The 26,102-nt window shown below is 45.7% G+C and overlaps 2 protein-coding genes and 1 long non-coding RNA gene across 3 annotated transcripts in view; 1 reads left to right on the top strand and 2 right to left on the bottom strand.

The window, feature by feature from the left end:
- LOC135400771 (uncharacterized) overlaps positions 1-26,102 on the top strand; it is a 155,038-nt gene that overhangs the window by 75,808 nt on the left and 53,128 nt on the right. The window lies entirely within an intron of this gene.
- The window catches only part of LOC135399717 (hemicentin-1-like), a 29,974-nt gene continuing 6,667 nt past the window's right edge, over positions 2,796-26,102 (bottom strand). The window contains exons 17-31 of the mRNA XM_064631459.1: positions 25,924-26,086; positions 25,477-25,758; positions 25,288-25,404; positions 25,060-25,221; positions 17,165-17,324; positions 10,939-11,087; positions 10,673-10,804; positions 10,287-10,451; positions 10,135-10,205; positions 9,802-10,039; positions 9,174-9,266; positions 8,888-9,082; positions 7,790-7,984; positions 6,553-6,797; positions 2,796-5,814 (exon numbers count right to left, since the gene is read on the bottom strand). Coding sequence (XP_064487529.1) covers positions 5,731-5,814; positions 6,553-6,797; positions 7,790-7,984; positions 8,888-9,082; positions 9,174-9,266; positions 9,802-10,039; positions 10,135-10,205; positions 10,287-10,451; positions 10,673-10,804; positions 10,939-11,087; positions 17,165-17,324; positions 25,060-25,221; positions 25,288-25,404; positions 25,477-25,758; positions 25,924-26,086 — 2,451 coding nt within the window. The 3' untranslated portion in view covers positions 2,796-5,730. The remainder of the gene's footprint in view (positions 5,815-6,552; positions 6,798-7,789; positions 7,985-8,887; positions 9,083-9,173; positions 9,267-9,801; positions 10,040-10,134; positions 10,206-10,286; positions 10,452-10,672; positions 10,805-10,938; positions 11,088-17,164; positions 17,325-25,059; positions 25,222-25,287; positions 25,405-25,476; positions 25,759-25,923; positions 26,087-26,102) is intronic.
- Positions 17,272-21,735, bottom strand: LOC135400767 (cell adhesion molecule Dscam2-like). The gene is made up of 5 exons (XM_064632676.1): positions 21,673-21,735; positions 20,896-21,165; positions 20,638-20,763; positions 18,211-18,381; positions 17,272-17,841 (listed from the first exon to the last, which is right to left on the bottom strand). Exons 2-5 carry the CDS (start codon positions 21,122-21,124, stop codon positions 17,762-17,764), a joined length of 606 nt encoding a protein of 201 aa, XP_064488746.1. The 5' UTR covers positions 21,125-21,165; positions 21,673-21,735; the 3' UTR covers positions 17,272-17,761.

Below are 26,102 nucleotides of genomic sequence, written 5' to 3'. Positions count from 1 at the left end.
TTGGTTTCCCGAAGAAACGAATTTTTCATCCATCTTACGATGTTTCGTAATCACTTCGCACACTGGTATCTCCATATGCTGTTCGTGTTGCTTGGTAATTTATAAACAGGGAATGTACGCTGTATGGACGGCCGGTAATACAGTGCACTACAACTACACATTATTAACTTCTGGACCTTTTCTCCAGCTGAAAGAGGTGAAAAGTACGTACCACTGTACCAGCGTCGTCGGCCAGGCTCTGATTTGCAAGCAAGCCACTGTATGGTATCTTCCCAAGGACTCCTAGACAATTTCCTCGGAGTCTTAATACATAAGGCTTCGTGCTGTGTAGGTATGCAGGCATATGAAATTTGTTGCTGTTGGAAATATATTACACCCAAGAAGAAACAGCATATGCTTTGAACACGTAAGATTACCTCTGCCAAGACCTACGACCGTTCAAAAGTGTAGCTCGAACCGGCTTTCTTGAAATATGCAGACCTTTTCTGCGCTCACAGATTCGGAACGAAAATTCGTACTATTCCACGTGTTCACATTGAAATAAAGATGTACTACTGCCATTTGTAAAGCAAGGGATAAGATACGCTGAAAAGCACAGTTAATATTAACGTTTGTAGCATTTCTCTGCGATATCTCCTGCTTTGGAACCGACTATAAGCCGCACCTGGTAAGCTCGATATTGTCACTCGATTGATTTGCATAACGTAGAAACTGTGTCAAATGCGTCATCCTCGAATAACATAATTTTTGCAGTGCAATGCAACAAATGCTATACTATATTTTTTGCACAGAGCGTTTCAGCGCGCACGAAACGCTCTAACTAACAAGACTGCGAAACTAAAACAAGAACTGTGGTCGACGCTACCAGCGCCACCACTTCAACTCCGACAGAGCTGCCGTTGGACCAGCCCTATGCTGCGCAGCAAGGAATATCGATTTTCAGGGCGTTGGCTTTGGTAATCCACGCCCCCGTGCGATAGAAATAAGCACTACGCATTGTTGGTAATTCCACGCATTTGCGGTAGTTTGCCCAATTGAAGGTTATCACGCAACACGGGGGCAAAAATGAACTTGCTTGGTTTAAGTGAAGCGCATAAAGAATATCATGAGCAGTTGCAGTGTCTCGATTTCATAAACTTCAGTTTGAGTACCTCGTATGTAAGCCGCACCTCTTTCTCAAAGTCGTATTCATTTTTTCTGTTTCGGTAAGAGTGACAAGTGTGAACACGACTTCGTCAGTTTCTGTAGTGTTTGCTCTGATTTCTAATCAGCATCTGCATTGTATTTCTTTACATTTGTATCTGTTTGTATCAGCAACCAGCTGGCATATTTTCATAGATCTGTTTGTCGTGGGATACCAAGGGCGAGGCGACAGTAGGTATTCTCACGAATCCTTCATTATTTTCCGTAAATTTCACTTGACCGGACACAGTGTGTCAGTAATACAGCTGTCGATTTCAAGAGACGACAAATGTTGCACCTCTGTCTTGGAATTGACCTAGTGCTGATTTCTTCATGACACTGCAATTAGAGCAAAAGCTCTTCATGATGGACATGATTCGCAGAGGAAAACACCTCCAGTTTGCCACTTCACACTGGGGTGAAGAGATTATACCGTGCATCACAAGTACACGTTCATTTATGTTAGGCTACTAGTAGTATCGGCGTGTTTGGTGAGTCATACTCGTTTTTCATACCCTATTATGCATTTTTCTTGCTGGCTGTGGGTATGCTAGACTGGTATTAATCGTGTTTTAAATAGCAATACGTTTTTTGACGCGCCTTATTTTTTAATAATACGTTTCCAAGGGCGCACGTATATCTTGCTGGCGCGTAGCTTCCTGACAATAATTGCTGTATTTTGACCTTAAATGATCATTACGAATTGAAATAAACGTCTGGTAGTAAATCGATATCATGTGGGGATTTCGAGTCCCAATTACACGCGTTCAGCACTCGCATATAAGCCGCACCGATCGACCTACCACGAAGTTTCGGTTCGGGCTCGATCGTGGCGACATGGTGCGGTCTGAATGAGGTAGAGCGTTGCAGTCCTGGCGACGAATAGCGGATAACTGAGCACTGTTTTCCGTTTCAGCCATCTGCGTGGTTGCATGTATTGGGCGACTTCTTGTCAACTAAGGGAAGCGTGTGTTGACGAAACCTCGTTCGTTCTCAGTTAAAATGGCATAGACGCAGACCACTGTTCTTCGAGTTGTGACAGGTTTATAAGATGTCGTCGGGTCTGTTGAAAATGCTTAGGTGTCCTTAGTACTTAGCACACCCGCATGTTAAAGGGACAGTGAGGGATTGGCTTAGAGATCGGCTATCTGAATGTGTGCGAACCACAGTTCAGTTCAGTTGAATAGTTTCCAGTCCACACAGTACAGTACAGTACGTTCCAGTTACTACGTTGCAGTTCAATTTTTACAATAAAGGGCATACTATGGACATAGAAAGTCGGCACAGTGAGCATCGAAACAGACGCGGCTGTGGCATTCCTGTGGACATCTCGATACCGTGGCTGCCGGTGGACAACGCCACTGGAAATAGTCACGTGCTTTTGAGAACCAATAGGAACGATCGAAACACTCGTTCCGCGGTTGAGAGAGGTATCGTGTGGACTACATCACGTGGAGAATACTTGTTTAGTATGCATCTTGACGTGCGACACCACCTCTGTATTAATATGCTCCAGTCCACTGCAGCACATAGCGCCTTGAGATTTTGTACCTGTGGCAAAATAGCTTTAAATGTTTTGTTTGAGACTTCCAGCCACAACAATGTCACAAAGATAACGTTGTCATATGATTTCTTTATTTACAGCACGTTTGTTTGTTCCATGGGGTAGAAAATACACCTAAACGCTCGTCCGTATTGACCACCGTGCACAAATCAGAAGCTCTAAGGAATGAAAGAAAGACATCGAAGTATCACTCTGCGTGGGTCACAATGAACGAAGGGTACATATCACGCAAGGACAAAAAATAATTCTGACGTCCCCTTCAGCTCATGAATACTCAAATGTGCTCCCGAGACCACACAGGAAGCTGAACTCTGTACTACTTGATTTCAATATTATGAATTATGATTACTATTTGTCTTCAATATTGCATCAGTAACAGTAAATCATTTTACGTTCCTTTCATGCCGTCTGTGTGGTCTCCTTGTTGGATAAAGTGCTTGAATAAATGTGACCTATTTATTAACGGTGTTAGGATGCGCTGTCATGTACCTGAAATGTACAGAATTCAAAGAAGCAGGTGAATTGCAAGGATAGCTTTGGGGATGTTCAAGGATTCAGTGTATGGTGTACGGTAGGGAAGTGGCCTTTAGGACATATAGCGATCAGAAAATGTACGATCGGACCGTTTGGCGTTCACACAAAATTAATGCCCATGATGGATCGTGAATATCAGTATCTGAAAGGAATGCAGTGGAAATGGGGGGGGGGGGGAAAGAAGGAAAAAAAAACATAAGGACAAAAAGATATCACAATCCAGGAAAGTTGTTTAGAACCTTACCCTGTGGCATGGTGTCAGACTATATGGAATTCCTCAAGTGAATCCTAATGCGTAGTAAAATCAATACAGCAACAAAAGATTTGCAAAAATTGGTTTTTCCCAAACCATATTTTTTTTCATTGTGGCCTTCTGGAATTCAATGTGGTGCTCCGTGTATATTTAGAACAAAGTTTAGTCCCTAGGACCCAGATCCTCAGAGCAAGGCTAGAGTCCCTATAGACCATCAGAGCAAGGCCGACAACTTCCCAAGAAGCACAATATATTGGGTCAATATTGGCTGGATTTCGGCAATATCGGGTCGATATCGGCCCACTATTGCTAATATCCATCTAATATTGGTCTATGGTGATGTGCTGCATGGGCTACTACCTGATGAAACTTAATAGGCGGCCGTAATAAGCATAAGCACATATAGCATTGAAATGTTGATAGAGACGAAAAGAACCAGTTGGGACACACACAGACACACACACCGAACGCAAACCAATACACACACACATTTGTAAACCAGGAATGTTTAAAATTGGCATAGCATCTCTCCTATAGTGCGACTCATTCGCGAGTGACCGTCCTCGAATATCAACGGGCGTGACGAAACCTATATCCATCAAGTCCAACGTTTCCAAATACGCTTTTTTCTCTCTCAAAACCACCTCGTACAAGAACATGGCACTCTGTCTTTGGCTACAAGATACAAATCACGTGTGCTTCAGTACCAGGCCTGAGAAGCTAAAACTATGTACACTAAATGTAATGTGGCCGTCCACTGCACCTCTCTTGAGGGTTACACTGAGCATGCACCAGACATTGAGCAGTGCGTCATGAAGCGCTAAAACACAACTAAGTAGATAAAACTGAAGCGATACGACTTTTTCACTGACTTACGACAAGTCTTCTACTGGCGCACAATGTGTAATGAAACATCATCATTCCTTCGCCTTTGCTATAATAACACATCTACTCGGTGGAAATCGCACTCAGTCGTGTGATCATTGTATTTGTGAGGAGGACTAGTGGATTATGGAACGGGACATGAAATATTCGAAGCAGGTCAGAGACGTCTTTGCGGACGAAGGTTACCGCCGCTGACCTCCCTCCAATGTGAACACTTGATATACATTAGAGAGTTCTCAAGGTCCGTACGCTATCGTTTTGCGTACGGCATGATAACATGCTACGCCTTCGACGTCCGACAGAACAAAATTACGTGTTTTCATACTACCGTGCCGCCCTCGCATGCTCTTGACGCAAGAGTCACCGAGCGGTTGTGTGTAGCTAAGTCACGGGACTTACAGGGCCGAAATTCAGCAACTGACAAAACGCTAGTAAATGGGATGTATGAATTTACTTTCGGAATATGTATTTGATGTTATTTAGTGCTTTCAGTATACTTCGCATTTCGATGTTAAGGAATGAAACGCGGAAGTTGAACGACTAGCAATACTAACCGGAATCCTGATGAGATGGTGCCAGAAAAGCTTCTACAGTGCGCATGCTGTTCCTGAAGAATAGTCGGGGCAACGCTATCTTACGGCTTACGCAAAGCGACAGCGTACGATCCACCAAGAGTCTGTAATATGGACTAGGTTTGTGCGGATGTTTATAAGTTCCGGACGAACAAATAGAGCTGCATACGCTCATCAAAAAGGAAAATGAGAACGTTAGCATACTCCAAATTCCGCAAAACAGCCGTTGCGTTTGCGCAACATAACTACAAACCCTAAAACAAAACTATCTCATATATTAACCAAAATACGCGACTCGTACCGATGCACACAACACCAAATCATCATCATCATCATCATAATCTTGTGTACACAGCCATTTCAAAATTTATGCCCGCGTCAACTCTTCAATAAGCCCAGTCGAGCCTTATCATGCACCTTGTAAGTATCCTTCCAGGACGCAAAAACCTATACGAGCACCACGTATTACAGATGAGACATACCATCTTCTCGCACACACGCAATTGCACACCAAAGCAAATGTGCAGAACATGCTGTCGACAACACCCCGCCAGTTCTCTTGCAGGTCACATCGCCGCGTGGCATCGCCGTCGTGCAGCACGTACACTCCGGCTAGGGCTGGGGACCGTCGGCAAGACGGCAGGACTTCAGCAGTGCGAGTCCACCGAGGATGGCGGTGGACGAGCCCTGCGGGACGACCCGTGGTTCGTGTTCGGACTCACGTACGCGGCACGGGTGCATCACTGCGGGCTTTCGTACATGTGGTCCTTCTTGGTCGACATAGGGCCCTTGCTACCAATTGGTAGAGTCGGCAGCTCGCGGTTCTGAAACAGAAGGAATACTAAGGATCAGAGGGTGGCGCAAGAGGGCGCATCAATCGCATTTCCTCCGCGATATACTGTCAGTAAGACACATATTGCCGATAGCCTATTGCAGCGGAGAAAGCAGGTCATTGAGACGCGGACAAATCAGTCAATTGTTGTCCACATATACTGCTGATAGCACACAGAAATCGTGAAGAGAGAGAGGTTGATAGAGGAGTCAAAGGAGAGAAAAGGGGCTGGGGACAGAGGATGTCAAAAGATACCGTTTCCTCTGTCAGCCTCCAAGGTATGAGGCCGACATTGTGGACAGGGCCATGTCCTCTGCAAAGCCAGTTGTCTGCCGCTGAAGTTTGGTAGGATATCAGCAACATTTGACATTCGCGTATGCAATCTAATCTACTGTAATCCAATCCAGGTCGTGTTTTGCCTGCGGTTTCCTTGAGCAGCCTGTCTTGTCTTGTCTTCCTGTATTTTAAGAAGGGGGTTTCGCACGTGTAAGTATTCTGACGCTGCAGTGTAACGCTGCGAAAACCGCTATATTAAAATAAGTTCTCCCTTTTAAGTCCGATCAGAAATAAGAGTTAGGTTGTTTTCAGCTCGATCACATATTGCATTCTGTCGCTGATGGTTTTCTAAGTAACGGCGTTTTTCTCGTGTTTCAACGAACTGCGGACATGTGTCTTGCCAGTTATGTTGTACGCTGCAGGTTTCCATAAACCTGTGAGGGTATATCGTTACCTGTGCGAGGAAAGTCTTCATCTCTTGGTTTACAGAATGCCTGGCAATTTTGGCCTCTACGTCTTCGGTCATGGGCAGTGTGGCGTAGGGGGCCGGGTACAAAGCGCATGGATGGTCGGCGGGCAACGGTGGCGGCTGAACCTCCACGTAGCGCTGAGACAGTCCCGTGTATTCGCCAGACATGGTATGGCCGCCCTGCGCCGCCATTGCGCCTTTCTCTGCATGACGTAGCGCCGTTGCTGTCACTGCGAAATGAGAATACAGCAGTTACAAAATGCGTCTAACAACAAGGAGTGCACGAATTTTGCGCTTAACCAGATGTTGTGCTGCTGTTTCAGCGATACTCAACGCGCAGAGAAAAAAGAAAGCAGAACTAAGTCGAGCTTCGCTTCCTTTTTATTGCAAAGAAAAATGAGCCCTATATATACTGCCCACGAGAACTGGTGGTCATTGAAATTACAGGAACCGAACAGTAAACGACAGAAACTGTATGCTCTTCCGAATATAGTGTTTTTGTAGGAATCGACTTTCAAAGGGTGCTTCGCCAAGTGAGCATTGTGAATTCCATGATCTATCAACAGTGACGCGACTTCTTGCGCTCTACACTGAAAACTCACGCAACAGCGCTCGAAGCACTTTCGCTCTCACGCATTATCCTCTGACATTTTGTCATAAAACGTCCGCCGTCGAATATGCACGGTTGGGCGCATGTCATATTTTTCGTGAATGCTGTAAAAATTCTTGTATGGGGAACACTGCCTTATGAAACAACAAAATGAAATGCATGAGCGGTAGCCAATAGACCTCTCCCTGTTTGTAAGCAAATGGACCTCATAGTGTTCGACAGCGCCACCAATTTGGTAGAGTTGAACTACGCTGGAAGCTAGAGGCGAACAAGGTCGCTCCCGAAAGCCACGGTCTTGAGGGGATTACGATGGTCCCTGAAAAGGACGCGACCTTCGATCCTACTTTTCTTCCAATAGGAGGCAGCGATCAAGTGTCAATTCGTGGAACCCAGCCCCTCCCCTTCCGATTTGTTTCGGTTTCAGTCGGTCTACCAACGCCGTGATGACGTTTATCGGGTAGAGGTCTCCTGTGGAATAGTGGGAATTGTGATTAAAACACCATTGTCCATCGCGTGCCAGTATTTCAAGTTCAGACTGTAACAACCACGCAGGCCATTACAGCGCATACTTTATGGTTGACCGCGCGCGACCGTCTGAGGATAATTTCTTACTTCTGCGATCCACAGTGCCGTGTGGGATCCCATGCTGCTGTGTTGGCTGACGCTTTATCCGTTGAAGGCAGATGCAAGTCACGATCACCACGACGACAATGGTGACAACACTTGCAAGCACAGGCACCATGATGAAAAGATTGAGGTACATCGGCGTGCCAGCGTTGCCGAATATTGGCGATTGCAATATCCCACCTGCACAACAAAACGACAAGGTATCAGAAATACGCATGACACTGACATTGTCCCCGTACACGGGTTTCAATCCTTGCATATTCCTCTAGAAGACGACCGAGAACACACTACGTTTCCGGGCACAGAGGTTTCCAGGATATGCAGGACGCGCAAGGGACGTGATTCGATAGCGCAAGTTCAAACTGAAACGTATCCTTTCGCCTGCTTGTAAGAGACATAGCTGGCGCTGCCATAATACTTGGCCGTAGTGGTCTTTACTATATGTTGTTAAAATAATGTGATTCACCAACAGCAACTTGCGTATGTCATTCTTGTGGAGAACCTGCGCTGAACCTGGGTACTACACGGTGATAAATGATGTATGTGACCTCGACCTTCCGCGTACGCAGTATGAGAAATGTGTCATGCATTCATAATATGACTTCTGACAGTTTCAATTTCCTGTCGGAAGTCATGCAGCCAGCGCCGACTTACGCTCTACGTATTCATCAATTACACCTTGCGGCCAGCATTCCGCCGTCGCTACCCGCATACCTCCTGGCAGTAGACCGTGACCTGGCATCAGTGGCCTGCATCTTAGTGCATGTTGTTGACAGTTCTTCCGGTGAACATCACGATACATAACTTTGTTTTTTGCTTTACATTACCACGCACTGCGTCTTCAACATTTGGTACGGTTCTGCTGCAGATGTAGACTCTCTCAGCCTAAAGCTGGCATCATTTGTCTGTTTAACACCTGCGGGATCACCTCCCATATTTGCAGCAGAACGTCTTTGTAAACGGGATATTTCGCGATATATCGTAAGCGATATATTATAACGCTGGCATATTTCCTTGGTGACACGTACAAGGAGTGTGACGGAAAGATATCCAGTCTTGTACTGGCAATGGCCTTATGCATACCAAGTTTATGTGTGCGGACCGTGATGATCTCGCTTGGGTCACCAGTGCCGTACTCGTTCGTGGCGCTGACGAAGACCTGGTACAGTGAACCGGCTTCCAGCTGGCCGATTGTGTACGATGACGTCCTGGCATCTACACTCACTTCCTTCCACTCCTGCCCGACGCCTTCTTCGGATCGGTAGTGGAGCACGAAACCTGGTTTGTAAAGTTAGAATCAGGACTCTTGGAATCATCACTTAAAGGACTTGGACATCACTTGGAATGATCACTTGATCAGGCCCCCTACCTCTTACTCCGCCCTGCGACTGTTGGTGCCACGTGACTGTGATGGAGCCGTGCGAAGTTCCTGACACGAATACCTTTGGTGGAGTGGGAACATCTGCCACCAGAGACATGAGTTCAGTTATACAAACGACAATGGGAAATAAGCTGCATGCAGATTCGCTTGTTTTGCGGATCCATGCCCTCCAGCTCATCATCGCAAAAATTATGTTTAAACCATGCTCTACTTTACAATCGTCAATCTCGTTTGTATCATGATACCCGTCCCAAGGTTGCAGGTTCGAACCCGGACGAGCACGCCAGCAGCTTGGTTGCGTGGGAAAAGTTGCTTTTGCGCGCGTTAAAGAACCGTATTGTGGGCAAAATTAATCCACAGACTGGCCATTGTGGCGTCGCTCATGATAAGACTTGTCACGTCACATAAAGGCAGAATCTATGCGAAATATTACTGTTGCTGTTAACAAAGCGAGTAATGTCTTGCACAGATTTTGTGGCTGCTGAGAAAAACTTATGGTCGATTTCAAGTGCGTGCTCAGTGCATCCATTCATTGTAAGAACTGTACGGAGAAGAAAAAACGCACAAGAAGTAACCCAATATGCCGGACGTTTTTCATAGACATAATGGTGCTCACCACCGTCGAGGGTCTTGACGTGCAGCTCATGTGATGCAACGCCCGAGCCTGCTCCGTTGTAGGCCTTGACGATGACTGCGTACTCGGTGCCCCTCTGGAGCCCCGTAAGAAAATACTCGCTGGTGCTGTTGGGCTTGAACTCGCTTGTCCGGTAGGAGTATGGCTGACCAGATACCGTCGGCTTGTAGCCGATGTAGTAGCCAGCTAGTTCGCCGTTCCATTCGTCAGGAGGCGGAGGCTGTGTGAGAAGACGTGTCGTGTGAATACGGCATCTCACGACGAAACGCAGTTTCTCTTATAGTGACTAGAAGACAGGGGTGTACGCTGTCATACCTTCCAGGATATTCTGACAGTGCTTGGTCCCCGGGCTTCGATGTTTATGTCTGTTGGAGGAGCGCTCGGCTCTGCAGAATGGAAGTTAAACAAATTCTAACAATACTGTCGTTGGCGAGTGCGTGCTTTTTACAAACATAACGGAGTCGTACCTTCTTCTCCTGTGTGAAACCTGACAGATGTGGATGGCTGTCCGACTCCGACAGAGTTCTCGGCCAAGATGTTGAGTTGATAGTGAGAACCAGGGTGGAGATCTCCAACTAAGGCCGACGTCTGTGAACCTGGCACGGCAACTTCTTGGAGTCGATGCGCCGTTCCTAAGAAAGAGGAATGATTTAATTGGACGTGACCCCGTTGATGCAGTATCTACGCTACGCGTATGCAGCCCTGCGGTCCCCGCCTCGCACCTTGTCTTAATTCACTTTTCAACCCTTGCTGAATTCTCTCTGCTGACATACATCTAGGGCATGTGCCTCAGGCAATCCAGAGACACTAGGGCATTGGTCCACCGTCTCCCGCGAAGAAGGTGTATGCTTACCAGTATCTCTCCAGAACTGTATGACGTATTTTGCGACGGGACTGTTTCCGCTATACGGTGGTGACCAACTGACACTGGCTGCTCGACTCCAGGTCTCTCCCATCTTGACGTCTTGGGGCTGACCAGGGACCTCTGAAAGTGGAAGCGAACGACAACAACTAAGAAGTTGACTTGTTGGGCTACGATTACAATTTGAATATTGTAGCCAGTCATCATCGGCGCGCGTGCGGAAATACGGAAAATTTTACGGCTGCCGCATTCCTTACCGACGACAAGAAGTTTGTTGGTACGTTCGTCTCGTCCGAATTCGTTTTCAGCCTCGCAAGTGTACACTCCTCCGTCACTTCTTTCTGTGCTGGTCATGAAGAGCTCAGATCGGAGTCCTGAATCGGTCAGCGTCTCGAAGATTTCCAACCTGTTAGTGAAAGGTGTAGAAGCGCATGGTTGAGAAGATATCTAGGTACATGTGATAGTGTATCGTGTCTATTTATCTATTATTGATAGATAATTGGTTAAATAAACTGTAGACGAGGCTTGACGCTAGCTGTGGTACGGTACGCTTGGATGAGCTTTATGTGAAACGGAAACACTGGCAGTGATCTAGATGTCTAGTGGCAAAATACAGGCGGTGACAGGGAAACGCAAAAAGCAAGAGCAACGTACAACAACTTTACTTTGAAATGATGAATGGGGTGTTTCATTGCCAGGGGCGATACTCTACCCTAGCCGCCAACGCAAAATTCCCTCTCTCTCTCTCTCTCTCTCTCTCTCTCTTAGTTTTGCACTTTGTACGCATAAGACCATTTCCAGAACTGCTTATATACAGAAAGTTGTACGAAGCATGGGTAACATCGGCGCTGTGCTGGATTTATCAAGGTTGTGCTACATTTCAAAGTTGTAACAGTAACAGTTGTAGCGGATTGTGGGATTCTTTTTATCGCTAGCGTTATGTTCGGTAGAAAGAACATTACAAAACCAGGACAGGATGCACCGAAAGGACAGCGTGCAAAGTAATGAAATGCCTCGCCAGTGACGCGCCTGCGTCGGAAGCATTGGCACAGTATGCACTTTACATGAGGATGAGGCTCTGTAGTTGAGGGCCTCGTGTTACTTATAATACACGGGCCAATGACACAGCAACACACATCGACCTTTGACGTACAGCGACATACAGTGCCTGTGGAACACAACATGTACAGCTCCCGCCAACCTTAATAATAACACTGGAAACAATTCGGTCTCATTTCCGAGCGCGATATCAGTACACCCTGGGGGCACTGGGGGAACGTTAAGTGAACAACATCCTCGCGTTAAACTAACAGAATAATTTTGTTCAATTAAGATTTCCTCATGACCCCAAGTGTTGCTGTAATCGCGCTCGGACACGATACCATATTTTTTTCAGTGTTATTATTAAGGTTGACGGGAGCTGTACAAGCACCGGTTACCACCACATTTCTGTGGCCTGTGCGCACTACACGTATCGCAGAAGAATTCAGCTGCTGTGTTCCCAAAGGTCAATGGACACGTGTCTTTGTCCTTCAACCGATGGATGTGGTTCGCCGCTCTGTTAGTTTTTAATTACGGAGGAAAATGAAGAAGAGAGAATCCCTCGTCGACAGAGCCACACTCTGGATTGGCGCCAAAGATTGTTCTGACTCGGCGACGGTGTCGACCGAGTTTTTCTTCTCACGGGACGGGAAGACCTCGTCATATGTTTCCTGCCTTCGCTTTTTTTTTCTCTTCTTTTTGATAGCGTGTCCATGATCTTTCTTTTATTCGCGTCTGCGTACACAGACCAGGTAATTTAGTATGCGCGTGTCGTAGCGGCCGGATGGTACGCGGTACAGAGAGAAGTCTTAGTTGACGCCACCTCAGCATATGGTTGTTGCGAAGTGGTATTAACGCGATTGCTGTATACGCTACGAGATCGACCTATAGGGGGCGACACCGTCACCTATCTAGTGTGGATAACACGGCGGCCAATGTTCGGAGTTGATAGTTCTGTTCCGTAATTCTTTTGTATATTCAGCGGAAGATCACTTGTGCGGCGATGGTACGACACTGTTCGGTTCCCCAATGCTCCACCTACTGCACTGGACGCGGAATAAAAGTGTAAAAGCTGACGACGCGAGGAAGCTATCCACACTACGGTAGCTCATCGTTTCTCCGCAGCGCGCAGCCACTGGTCGACCCCGGAGGAAATAGGGCCACGTGACACAACAGTGGAGGAAATTTGGGGGGGGGGGGGAGCGACGAGGTTTTGGGCCCAGAGCGTACTTTGGTAATTTAATTTAATGAATGGATTAACTAGTTTTATCTGAACTAAATTAACTAGGTAACATAGGATAATTACATGTCAGTAATTAATTTTAACTTTACACCAAACAGGAACGTTAAACCGTTATATGAAGTATCATGATTATCAGCAGTACATGGTAGTAGCAGCATCAGCAAGTATCAGTATTTCATAAGTATCAGCAACACACACGATTGGAGAGACAAATTCGACGTCAAAACAGAACTAGTGACAGCATATTTGATCACGGAGCCCATCTTGTGTGTGTGTGTTTCTTCATTTTCCTTTTGTCTCTCGCTTAACGTTCGTAGCAGCGTTCCTCCTCTCCTTGGCGAATTCGTTCCACCATACCACGCCACGAAAATACCGTGCGTAATATTTTGGTTCACTCGAAATGCAGAGTCGTCCTGATTGTAACACCACTTTAGGGCGCACCACCGTGCACGTGAAGGAGTCCTCCACCCCGGGCGTGACAAGAATTCCGCGGGGCGCAACGCCAACGCTCGGAAGAACAATGGCACGCGCTGCGTGGGTGAATGATGCAGGGTTCTGTCAGGAGCTGTTTTTCCTGCGTTATGACGAATCCAAGTGGAATGACGGGATAATGCCAGTGTCAAGGCTGCCACTAGGGTGATGACCTGCAGTACCAGCAGAGACGAACGTGTTCGTCATTTATTTACTCTTGCGATTTCCGTGTCCCGCCGAAGCCATGTCTGTGGAATTCATTTTCAACCAGTTTTCTTGTTTTGTGGGCATTCTTCTGCAATACATTTCTTGTAGTTCTTCGAGTGAGCCACGAAGCCATATGTTGCATGAGCTCTTTGCTTAGTTTTCCAGAGCTGACGTGAAGTCCACATTTATTTCTTTTATCGGGGCCCCTTCAGGGCGCAGATGGCATTAAGAATAAAGTGTTTGATTTCATTTGTATCATAATTTACATTTTATTTTATATTATTTTATTTTATTTTATTTGTGTTCCTTTCTTATGTCATGTTCTTGAGGAACAACTAGCGTACTCCTTTCTTTACCCTGATGCGCTTTTGTTATCATATTCCCTTTAGAGAAAGATACAAAAATGCAAATAAGTTTGTTTTGTTAAGTGGTTTTTCGATGTCGTTCTTTTGCCGGTTGTGTAGGGAGGCGAACGAAAACATCATGTCTTAAGCGTGTCATGTAATCAACAAGGTGAGGCGTTTTGCGCGTTGTCGGTGGATGTCACGTAATCAACCTTGCAACTACTGTTCGCCTCCGTCGAACTACCTCAGATTCAAGGAGATGTGGGGCACCGCTGTTCAGTACTGAGCAACGCCGGCCCTCTGAAGCTAGTCCCTCCCCCTACCTGCTCGTCTTCTTTTTATGTAACCTCCTGGCGTGAGACTACACTCTAAGAAAAAGAGTTATTTTACTCCATTTGGGGACTAAATGCGTTGCAAAAAAAAAAAAAAAATAGTCCCTCTCGGGTGTAAATGCACTGGAGTAAATGAATGTCACAGAGTGGAGACTGCATTTCATGCTCTGTTCTAAGAGTCTCAGGCACATAATTCGTATGCGTGTGCATGAATGAAGATACTTTGAATCAAACCGTCAACCGTGATATATCCAGTGATACAAAATCTTGTGACATACGTAGGGCACAATTTGCGAAGAAAGAGGAGCTGACTGTCTCTTACTCTGTGTGGGTGGGAAATTGCTCTGATGGCTGAGGTATACAGCATGATGCCATCAAATTGACAAAGGGCGCATATTTAAATAGTCTGTTGAATTCGGAAGTTCATTAATAATTTGCAGTCCTGAGGGGTAAATGTCAGGGTTAGAGGACTAAAATGGGGATAATTGCAGTCTAGGGGAATAGAAGCTGCAATTACTCCCCATTTTATTCCTTTTTTTTCCCCTTAGAGTGTACTTATATCACGGCTACGAGAAACCGTCGCGGGAGGGACCATGCAGCTACTATTCCAACGGCATCCCAGACATGTTCCCTCAAAAGACAACTTCGAAACAGCTGGATGCCGCTCACACGCGTTTCTGCAGGAATAAATCATTCTCTAACTTCGGACATTTGTATATAGCTGCCGGGGGTCTGAGTATAGGAAAAGCAAACGAGCCCTTTATTTAGTACAAGAAGCGCATTTGTTCCATCTTTTGCTGTTAGACTCGTAAAAATATACCTCCTCAAACCCTCTCTCGATGACCATATAAGGATTGCCTCTCGCGCACAAAGGGTTCGAAATGTAGCGTCGGTTGTGTGAGCAGTGCTATGCTTTTCTATCGATCCAATGACACAGCGATAGGGGGAATGTTGACATCGAAAAGGGAGCAAGTGGTATAGATGAACCCTGAAAAGGAAATTGCGGTGGCCGCTTGGGGGTTCTTCTGCGGTGCGTGTAGCTGCACCAAAAAGGAACTTTTTCTGTGTCAGTTGAGAGTTTTAATTATGGTGTACGCAAGGAAATAGCGTGTTCATATTGACCATGCGCTGTACACAAAGCCACATGCGGTGGATGTAGAATGGGAACTCGCTCTCTCGCACTGAGTACTGCAACTGAGTACCGAAATTTTCCAGTAACGGGGTGTGAGGTACTAACATGGGCACAGAAATACTGGAGTCGGAGATACCATACCGATTTAAAGAACTCTAAAGGTGTACGTCATGCCCGATGGTGCTTTCGTTGCTCTCTGTGCTTCCTGTCGTGCACACTTTCACGCACACCATATGTGCACGCTTAAATATAGGCGGTACCTTTTTGTCACCGACTGATGTCCCGCATTAGCAAAATGAATGGGTCGCCATTATATGCACACTGTGGCCAGAAAGAGCCAATCAGCGTTGAAAATTGCGGAGGCATTCATCACTAACGTTAGCTAATGACATGCTGGAATATAACATATTTTGCACGTAGTGGTATAGCGGGATTTCAGTGTCGATATTTGATCTTCGTCTTCCCAGCCACTTAAATATCATGGCGTACGAGTTCCTGTACGCGACGAAGTGATGCCTCGTTAGCGCAAACAGCCCTCAGCAATAGCCGGAAGTATACGAAGCGGACAACACTCAACTGACCACGCACTTTCAATGTTGTGAAAGCACACGGGCGAATTAGGTAGTTTAAAAAGCAACGACAGATGGATGCGATTGAGCCCAAGCGGTGGCTGTGACGTCCTCGCTATTGATCGTCTCTCCCCTCTTCATTCACGTCTCCCCCCCCCCCCCACACACACACACTCTTTCTCGAAGGGAGGGTGAGTAGACTGTTTCCCACCGTCGCGTCCGGTGGAACCCCGCTTCCAATATAGAACGGGGCAGAAATGCAACATATAGTCATCGCTGCTTGAACTTCCGACTTCGTTAGTTCAGAACGCGTGGTGATGGAGACAGGGTCGTGGATGTTTTTTTTTTTTTTTTTTTGTAACAAGTTAAATTTCTTTCTCCCCGTAGCCGCCGGGTCGAATGATGCCAATGAAAATGTCTATTATATGTCGTGCGGTCATAGTTTGTACAATGCTCATTGCATGTACGCGTTTCACAGAAGCCGTAAGGAAATAAAACGAAGCGAATAAAACTATGCGATATGGCATAGCCGGCATACTAGCCTAGTCGATATTATTATTATTATTTTTTTTTTTTTTACAATTCAATTCAAAACAACGCGATTTGTACGGTGTATGTAGCGAGGAAGACAACGATCAACAGCATCAAATGACTTCAGTGTTTGCGAGTTAAACCGGGTGTCCTTAGTTTCTTACGGATATCAATTGCCACACTGTAAACAGGTATACAATTGATTCTTCTAACGTGGCTGGAATGCTTCAAAAACGTACGGTTGAAAATGTGACCGTGGCCAGCTTTGTTAATCTACGTTCGTCACTATTTCCGCATCATTGCAAGCTACATTGGACTGTTTCACATGGCTCCATTCGCGTGTTTCATATTAAGAGACGTTTGAGGGTTTGCCACTTTTATAGTACGCACGCAGGGGATAATTGTTAATGGTATGTTAACGCCGGCACTGGTGAGCTTTAGTAGATTCGCACACTTTCCGAAAGCATGATAAGGTCCCTTCGAAGTGGCTGACGTCACGCTGCTGATCTTTTTTCATTTGACAGCTTCGTTAATCGTACCATTTTCATAGAGTGCCTCCGAAGTGCTAAAAACTCCATATTGTGTCTGATAATGTAGCTGGTACCCTTCTCACCTGTTACTTCCTTGGCGATCGATCGCTATCCTCGAACCCGCCTGTCCCTTGGACCAGGAGACGGTGAGGGGTTGATCACCTTGTGCATCGCACACTAGCCGGGCGTTCTCACCTCGACGCGCCGTCACTGTTATGTGCTTCTCCGTGAACTTCGCCGGCACTGCAAACACACATAAGTTCTCACATTATTGATTGGTAACCACCGCTGGTTAAAAAAGATCGCGCGCTTAAACTTCTCATGTGCAGTACAGCGAACGAAAGACGAGCACTTGCGGTTTTACCGTTGCCCGGTCGAGCAGTACCGTGTCGTGCCCTTTTGGGGCTATACTCTCTTTCCATCTTTGCACGGGAAGCATCGGGTGTTTGTAAACCTTTTGGGGTTTACTGTTTGTGACATGAGGACTATGTCCTCTGTAGTGAGAACATAGATTTTGCGCAATATCTGAAAGAGGGCAATTAGGCAAGAACATGCAGAATACGCTCAAAACAATGCAGCTTTCATTTCATAGCGTGACAAGTGACACCGTACGTTATGGCAGTTGGTTTTGAGGTCGGAGAATGTAGAGTTCGAGTCAGACGCATACATGTATCATAATTTTATTTCCAGAATTTATCATTGTTCAATTGTAATGCTAGGTAGTCGCCTTCCCTCCTGAACAATTGGGTTATGAAGCTTCCTGAAAAATGACAATGGTTAAGTGACATATATTATTTGCATTTCTCTTACTTAGAGCGGTGATTTCAACAGCACCGGGGAATATATCACAAGCTGAATCTGCCGAAGTGTGGCGCTGGAGTCGCTTGTTTAAAAAAGGGGAGAAAACGGACAATACGGCGTATTTTGCAAACACGAATTCCGCGCGAAGTATTCCATGTCGCTTGCGAGTCACCTACACAAGAACGCTATGCTTTGGCATGTAGTTTATTTAGTTTCATTGGATACAGTCCCGTTACAACTCTGTATGTCTGCTGAAGTAAGCATACCCATATTAATATTATGTGATACACATAATAAAAAATGCGGGTTGATGTTTTCAAATGCTCACCGTTTACTCGAACTCTGATCACCTTCAGCAAACCCTTTCCGATGCCGTTGTGGACGCTGCAAGCGTACGCACTTTCGTGCTGTCTCTTGATCTCCGAAAACTTGAGGATTCCTTCTTGTGTGTCTATGACTTTCCTTTGTCCAGAATCTTCGCATTTGTCACGTGACGCCTCTGTAACCGTGACAAGCAAGGGAGAGCAATGAGACAAATGCAAATATAACAAGCTCACAACAATGTAACAAGCTCGCTTTTTTTATAACAACACGAAATCTTAAGTGGGGAAATCGAAACGAAATATTCTCGACGTCGGTCCACTCTCACGTTCAACCGTACCTATTGTGTTTCAGCTTCGGCGAGCGAAATTAACGGTTCGACACGGTTCAGTACGTATTCTTAAACGCGACACTGAAGCAGCACAACTATAACACATTATTTGGTATGTGCCATTATACACAGATCACACAATATGAAGCACATGTCACGAAACCGGACATGGCAAATCATGTAAACGAGCTGTAGATAGATATGCACAAGGCATACAAAAATGCATTTAAAGTATGATACTAAATTAATATACAGTATAAATACTAGTAAACGAAAGTAACAGAGTACAGTAACAAACACTTAACAAACAATATCTAAGATGCTCGACCGTCGGTCGTCGAACTACATACTGCTTTTACATGTTTTCTTTTTCTTTTTTGTCATTGTTTAAGCAGGCTTTATCAGTTAGCAGTAGGAATAACATTCCATAACATCCTTCTGTCAGCTCTCTTCTTTCTTCGAAAAATAATCTTTTGGTACAAACAGAAATTTTCAAGTTGTCCGTTGTGTCAACGAACAAGAAGAAGAAAAAAAAAACAATGGAAGAAAGGTATCTCCTTCCTAGATTACCTCACGTGGTCCGGTGCCTATGTGCGGAACAACTAAACCTCCTGCGGGGCACTGCTGCAGGGATGGTTCACGTTTCTATTACAAAAACCAAATGGGGAACAAACCTAGCACTATCGCTTGTCTATGCGGAAGGTTCTAGTGCCTTTGTATGAGTCCTCGTAATGTGTCATAATGTGAAAGACCCCGAATTCGCGCGCGATAAGCCTAGGTATAGTAAGCTCATGGTAAGGAAACTTCAAAGTTCAGGTTAGAATGCAGTACCAGAAAATGGATTCCATGGATATAAGGTCAAGCGGAACGAAGAGTCCGTGGAAAAAAGTTTTGAAACTGAAGATGACTTGGAAACAAACAAAATGTCATTAAAATACTAATCTAAAAAAAAAAGAAATCAAAGCGAGATGAAATATTTGAAAGAGTACAAATAAATTTTTTTTTCTGGATAAGTTTTTAAAAACGATTTCTGGAAGAGTACTCGGTGAAGCACTAAAATACAAAGAGACTTAAACACAATATTCTTGTGTATACGGTACTTGAGACACGCATGAGTCTCGCAGTAGATGGTTGAAGAGCCGTCACACGCGAACGGGAATCAAACTGGTTATTGATACATGGGTGGCTTATGGGCCACCACCATCACCACCCGCTTTCGCTACAGTAATACAGTACTTAAAATTAAGTATTCACACTGAATGAAGGCAGTTTCCTCTAGGAACACTGCTCATTGCTAAACATTTTTGTTGCCCGTTTAAAAGTACGCAGAGCGCCAGGTGCGTTCGCGATAGAGTGGAACGCCTACTTCCGGAATAATAAGACGTATACCGCTTTCTTTCCGGCGCTTCGCCCAGCTGTCCTCTGCGCGTTATCTTCGGAGTCACCAAGACGTGCTGCTCGCAGCAGTACATATCCTGGCTATGCAGTTTGTTTTTAGATTCTTGTTTTCGCCTGAGCGGAAACAATATTTCGATCACGGGTGCAAAGGCTTCATGGACGTTCCCACGCGTGCTTCGATTACTGATTATTATTAAGATCGGTTTTTGGCTGTAGAGTGGTTGCTGGTGTGGTCGTTCGTTGTTACGCTGTTTAATATTGTGGTACAAGAGGCGATGTTAGTATTCACATTTTACTGTGTTTAATGTCGATTTGTTAGTGCTTTCCAATGGCTATTTTCGAGTTTCAAAGTGTATCGAACTCTATTCCGTAATGTCTCCTCTGACATCTACGAGGAGTGTGAAACTACACTTTAACGCATACTCCAACAACTGGGTACCCCGGATTAATAATGAGCATGTATTCTACGCAACGCCTACTAAGAGACAAACTCGCAGGACATGAGTTCGCATTTCGATGTTGTCATGTCATGCAGAAGCTGCATTGCGAGCGACGCTTCATGACGGGGGTTATTGTAGTGCAGATATGACAGTGTAGACTTCGTCGTGTATTGTACATGGCCTATATTATATTCAGCGCAATAATGGAGTAACCGATAGCCAGCGCAGGGACTGAGGAATACTGCATAATGAGTAAGATAATCACCTGGCAGTACGCAGCGGGACCAGGTGACCAAAGGCTTCGGCATTCCGGCCGCTACACATTGAATGTGCGGGTCCTCCCCTTCCACTGCTGAAACGTCTACAGGCTCTGTTATCCAGCGTGGAGGCTCTGAAATGTAATTACAGCCTGTCTGTATACAGCTCCTCGTACGCACTGTGTTTGTAACCGAAATGCCGTACACTTTTGTAAAGCCAGTGATTGCAAAACTTGGAAGCAAAGTCTTGGAACTGTGAAACGCACCTTTGACTTCGAGCTTTGACGTGTATCTGTCCGAGCCGACACTGTTGCTCACAATGCACGTGTAGTTCCCTCCACTATCTGTCGTCACGGGGTCCATGGTGAGCGTAGAGAAATCTTCCAGGGACGTCACACCGTTTTTCACGACGTGGTCATCTTTTGTCCAGACGAACGTTAGAGGCTTACTACCCTTTTGAACGTTGCAGAACAGCTTGACGGCTATGCCTGTCATCACTTCATGAGGCAGTACCAAGGGTTGTAGCTCAGGTGCAACTAAGAAAGAAGAGACGCAGTTAAGGTGCAAGCAGCCTGCAAACTGTATAGCATTAAATTTGGGTATATGTACAGGCACATCAACGTACGTTACGAATGCGTTAGCGGGAGTATACTGACGGAAATGACAAATTTGGAGTCGTTGGTGAAAGCCAATCGAGCACGACAGGTGTTGGATCGACGACTACGTTTACGACTGCTACGTAGAGGTATTTCGTACAGACTTAGAGAAGCAATCAGCTAGGAGTGGGACAATACGACTGCTACGGCACTATGATGTACCGCGTTTACTATTTCGTTCTCTCCCTGCGATGACCATTGCGTACATTACGCGTGTCCTGCGTACGTCACTAATTCAATCACTTGTCGCTATTCGTGCTGTTACATGGATAGGATTCAGCCAGAAGCAATGCTGATGTTCAGGGTAGGGTACTTTACCCGACAACTTTATCTCAACGACAACGAAATAACTACAAGCACATAAGCATGCATCAAACGGTTACCAACCTTGTAGAGCTGCTGTCAGTGGTGAGCAAACAATCCAAAACACGAGCACGGATCGAACGCCGGTTCGCTTCATGTTTATCCTGTAATAGCGGCTTCACTGCGCAGCCTTGCTTACTTCGTTCACGAAACGGCTTCTTGCTGCGTTATTTGTCACTGACAGAAGTTGACGATCATGTCTAACAGCAAAAACCTTCCCAAGAACGGACTTATAGCGCCACATCGCGGCTGTGACTTGTACTTCGATGCTATTTCTTGTTTGGTACTTTTCAAAAGTGTGTTCCAGGCACGACATTGTGACCGAAAATATGCAGCAGCGCCACGAGACCACTGAAATAAAAATGGCAGCGAACGATGCATGACGCGGATCATTCTTCTTCTCACCTTTGACGCGAACGGTAACACTCTTTGAAAGTACGCTGCCTACGCCGTTGCTTGCCTCACATGTGTACTTTCCCTCGTGCACTTTTTGGAGCGGCCGGATTGAAAGCTGTTTAGTCCTGGACAGTTCTACGGTCCTCCCGTCCCCTAAGAGAAAGGAAAGCAAAATGAGTAAGTGTTCTGGAGAGCGAATTAAAACGCACTACACTCTATTTTTGCTGTTACGAGATAGAGAGTGGTAGAAAGCTACTATATGGAGGTTCCTTACCCGTCCTTTTCTTCCACAAGATGGAAGGTTCCGGGGATCCAGATGCTGAACACGTGAGGTTTAGCATGCTTCCCTGGATACCTGAAGTGTCTTTGGGCTCTGCAAGCCATGTTGGTGGAGCTGAGGGAATCAGGGAAAGGACTCAATGACACATAGTAGAAGGTCTCTAACCCATTGTTGTTGATCCTCTTGTAATGGGAACAACTACATCTGAATCAGATTATGAAGCCGCGCTGGGGCACCCAGCTGTTCCTGAACTCTTTGTGTGTGATGACAAGACACTATCCACCCTCTTCAGACTTCGTGAACGTCGAGTGATTGCCGGTAAACTGCAGGAGCACTACAACGTGTACACGAAGCCGGATCGTATTAATTGTACGCGATGGGTTGAGTTTCTCTAGCGGCAGTCTTTTTTTTTTTTTTTTTTGCGGAACCACTGCTTTCGTTATTTTGACATTTAGTTATGCTCTTCTAATGTTTCCGTTTGGTGTTCATAGAATTTCGACTGGCCCTTCCCTGCTTTGCGACGCAAATGAACACAGTAACAAAATAAATGTGACGGAACAACAAGCAGAGACCGCTGCTACAAACTCACTACTGGAAAGATACATTGTCTGGCAAGATATACTGTAAAACCCTTTATTTTCGCGGCCCCTAAATTTCAGGAGTTGTGACCGAAAGACAAAAATCGGATTCCCAAAGGTCCTCATTGTTGAAGCTGACACTGCGGTGAGAAGGAACTGCACTCAAAACTGTGACCCAGGTTCGATTCGCGATATTCGCGAAAATTATGGCCTCGCGAAAATAAAAGGTTGTTACAGTATTTTGGTAGCAGGATGGGCCTACCTACTAGGTACCGCAATAAAATGCTCAGGACACTTTCAAGCAAGAGGATACACAAACACACACATACAATTTTTTTTTTTTTTTAGCGTTATGCTATAGTGCTACGTCATTGGGAGAACTACATAATATACTTGTCAGTTGTCACGGTATATTGCCTGACCTTGAACTTTCAGTTCCGCGCTGTATGAGTCACTCCCGAAGGTGTTCTGTGCGGAACACGTGTAGTTCCCCTGTGCCCTAGGAGTGGCGGAAGGAATGGCCAGTACAGAGATGAAGTTCCCGCCGTAGCTGACGTCTTTGGATAGATGGCTGACATCTTGGCCTTCCTTGGACCACATGAACGTCACAGGAGGCGTTCCAGCCGCCAGATTGCATATGACGCTTAGCTTGTCGCCTGCGATTACTTTGCCGGGGAATATGAAGGGTTGAATCTTCGGTGCCTCTATAAATAGATAAAAATAGGTTAGATGGTTGTAGCACGGGCGGCGTCTCTTGATTCGCAAACTGCAAAGAACCAGGCGTGGAATTTGTGATAAAGTAACATATAAAAATTATCCCGGACGCCTCTTTTATCCCTTCTTTGGTCCGAATGCATGGAGTGGTTCTTAAGTAATTTCGAAGTGAATAATCCTAATTGTTTCTCCCAATTGCCTCAGTGCTCCGTGCCTTGTATATTGCGTATTTATCACGATAGTACCGTGGAATACGTACCATTCGATCGTATTGGACGTATAGGCCCCACCACTTTGAAAATGTATCAGGTATAACTCCGTAATTTTCTACGCAGATTTCAAAATACTGCACTCCTTGAAGGACTGTGGCGGAGTACCGCGATATCTTCGCTTCGTACGTGGTTTGGGACTGCAGATGATACCATTATGCTGTCATCACAGCACGGTAGATATGCTTGGAATGTGTGAAAGGCGTTTAACGCGAATTGGGAAACACGTTCCAAACGCCTGAGGCATGTCAGCTTATTGACCAGAAAATGCAGTAACACTATAAACGATGTGTAATGCTAAGTGACTAGCACTATTTCAATATAACCCACGCTTAGTTCTTTTGAACGAGCAAGGCTTTTGATGGAGCTGTGCGGTGCATGAGATACATTGTTGTGACATTCGAGGCTTACCTTGACAGTATACGGTTGCAGCGATAAGCAAGCTCCAGACGACGAAAAGCGTCACGGTATACCAGGTCACACTCTGGAAGGGATGCATCTCTCACCGGTAACCACGAGAAGAGGAAGACGTCTCACTCAGAGCCCATGATTCACGTGTCTTTGAGAAGCAGAATAACCACTTTCCGAGTCGACTCACTGAGCCTCACGTACGAAACTGTACGAATCTCCGTTTTCCAAGGAGTTCACTGAGGTTTCACCGTAACAGCTTTGTGCTTACTCAACAGTGTCGTGGCGCCACATTGTGAGACATGCTCGAAACACCGACACATAACCGACAGGGCTCTAAAGTTGGGACCGTTTGAATCTAGACCAAGGCCGTACGAAATGCGTCAGCTAAAAACAGAAACGAAAAGGCCGAAATATGATCCACTGACGAGTATACTTGTGTGTCTTCGATGTTGTGTTTCGCGAACAGCTGGTACGAAGGCCGTAACACATGTGGGCGTTTTGTGTTGACAGTACTGTTGTGTGTGACGTGACTGAGAAGAAATGCGTGTGATAGTGGTGCCGTCGCAGGAGAATTAGTGCTGTTCCATGTAAGTTCGCACTAAAATGAAGTACGACCTCTAAAACGTGGTGACATATGTCATGCATCGACGGAAAGAACCGTCCAGAACGTCTACGGCGCCGCCGTGGAATTCCACCAGAGGAATCGTACGTGACGCGATGGTGAATAACATACAAACGTGCGATGTCATATCGTAAGTCTTACTTTTCACGGTCAAAGTTACGGTCTTTACGAGCGGTTTTCCAACTCCGTTACTCGCCGTGCAGGTGTACTGGCCGGAGTCTCTTGCTGTGGTTTGATGAATCATCAGCGATGTTCCGTTTGCATGTACTTTGATTGGTGTCTGTTCCGCGTTGGTTCCAACTGCTGAAATATGAATAGGCTGTAGAACTCTATTCGCAAAGAACAGCAGTATATATTTAGGACTCCTACCTTTCCTTATCCATGCTATGGTGGGCTGTGGGCTGCCTGAGGCAGCACAGTACAACTTCGCCGCTGTGTTAGAAGTTACAGTGATATCAGTGGGTTCAGCTATCCATTTCGGAGGTGCTGCAAGAGATAAGCATAATTGTAGTAACGATCACCAATACGTACAACGCCAACGGGCGTTTCACCTCTTACCATGTACTTCGAGGACTGCTGTATATCGGTCGTATCCGTGCTTGTTCTTGGCCACACACGTGAAGTTCCCGGAATCATTCACTCTCAGTGACTCTATAAACAGCACGGTGAAACTTTCCTGTCGTGTTAGCTTTCGATTTCCAGATTCCCTTATGTCGTGTCCATCTTTTAACCATCGAAGCTCTAGCGGCTTGCTGCCTTCTTTGACCGTGCATGTTACAGAGACACTTTGGCCTACTGTGAGGGAATTTGGAAATTGGAATTGGAGAACCTTGGGCATTTCTGCAAAGTACAACACAAGACGGTTCTTGTCACATGTAACTGAAAGCATCTCGAAAGCTCACACCATGCACCCCGAGAATACCCAGAGCGCACTACGACTGGTACATCCACATACATGTCAAACAGGTATCGAATGGTACCATCTTACGTGAAGCAATCGCTTACCTGATGCAGATGACTTTCCGGACATCGCGGCGCAGTAGAAGACAACCAACGATGAAAACAGCGTCCATTTCGAACTTCCTTGAGCATTTCCCATCCTTCTCGCGCACGATAGTTCAATCCAATTCGCTTGTGCCACACCTCTTTCACACAGCGTTATTCCACACTCGTTTCACCAGCAT

This window comes from Ornithodoros turicata, chromosome 7, assembly GCF_037126465.1.
Source record: "Ornithodoros turicata isolate Travis chromosome 7, ASM3712646v1, whole genome shotgun sequence".
Lineage (NCBI taxonomy): Eukaryota > Metazoa > Arthropoda > Arachnida > Ixodida > Argasidae > Ornithodoros > Ornithodoros turicata.
Note: the sequence above shows the minus strand (reverse complement) of the source record. Positions and strands in the feature narration are given on the sequence as shown.

Excerpts from the sequence above, each read along its gene's own strand:
- LOC135400767 (XM_064632676.1), bottom strand. The coding sequence starts at position 21,124 with ATGACAGGCATAGCCGTCAAGCTGTTCTGCAACGTTCAAAAGGGTAGT. Across the intron at positions 18,382-20,637 it reads GTCCCGCTGCGTACTGCCAG|AGGCGTCACGTGACAAATGC; the intron begins GTGATTATCTTA and ends TCACGGTTACAG. Across the intron at positions 17,842-18,210 it reads GATCAGAGTTCGAGTAAACG|GAAGCTTCATAACCCAATTG; the intron begins GTGAGCATTTGA and ends GTCATTTTTCAG.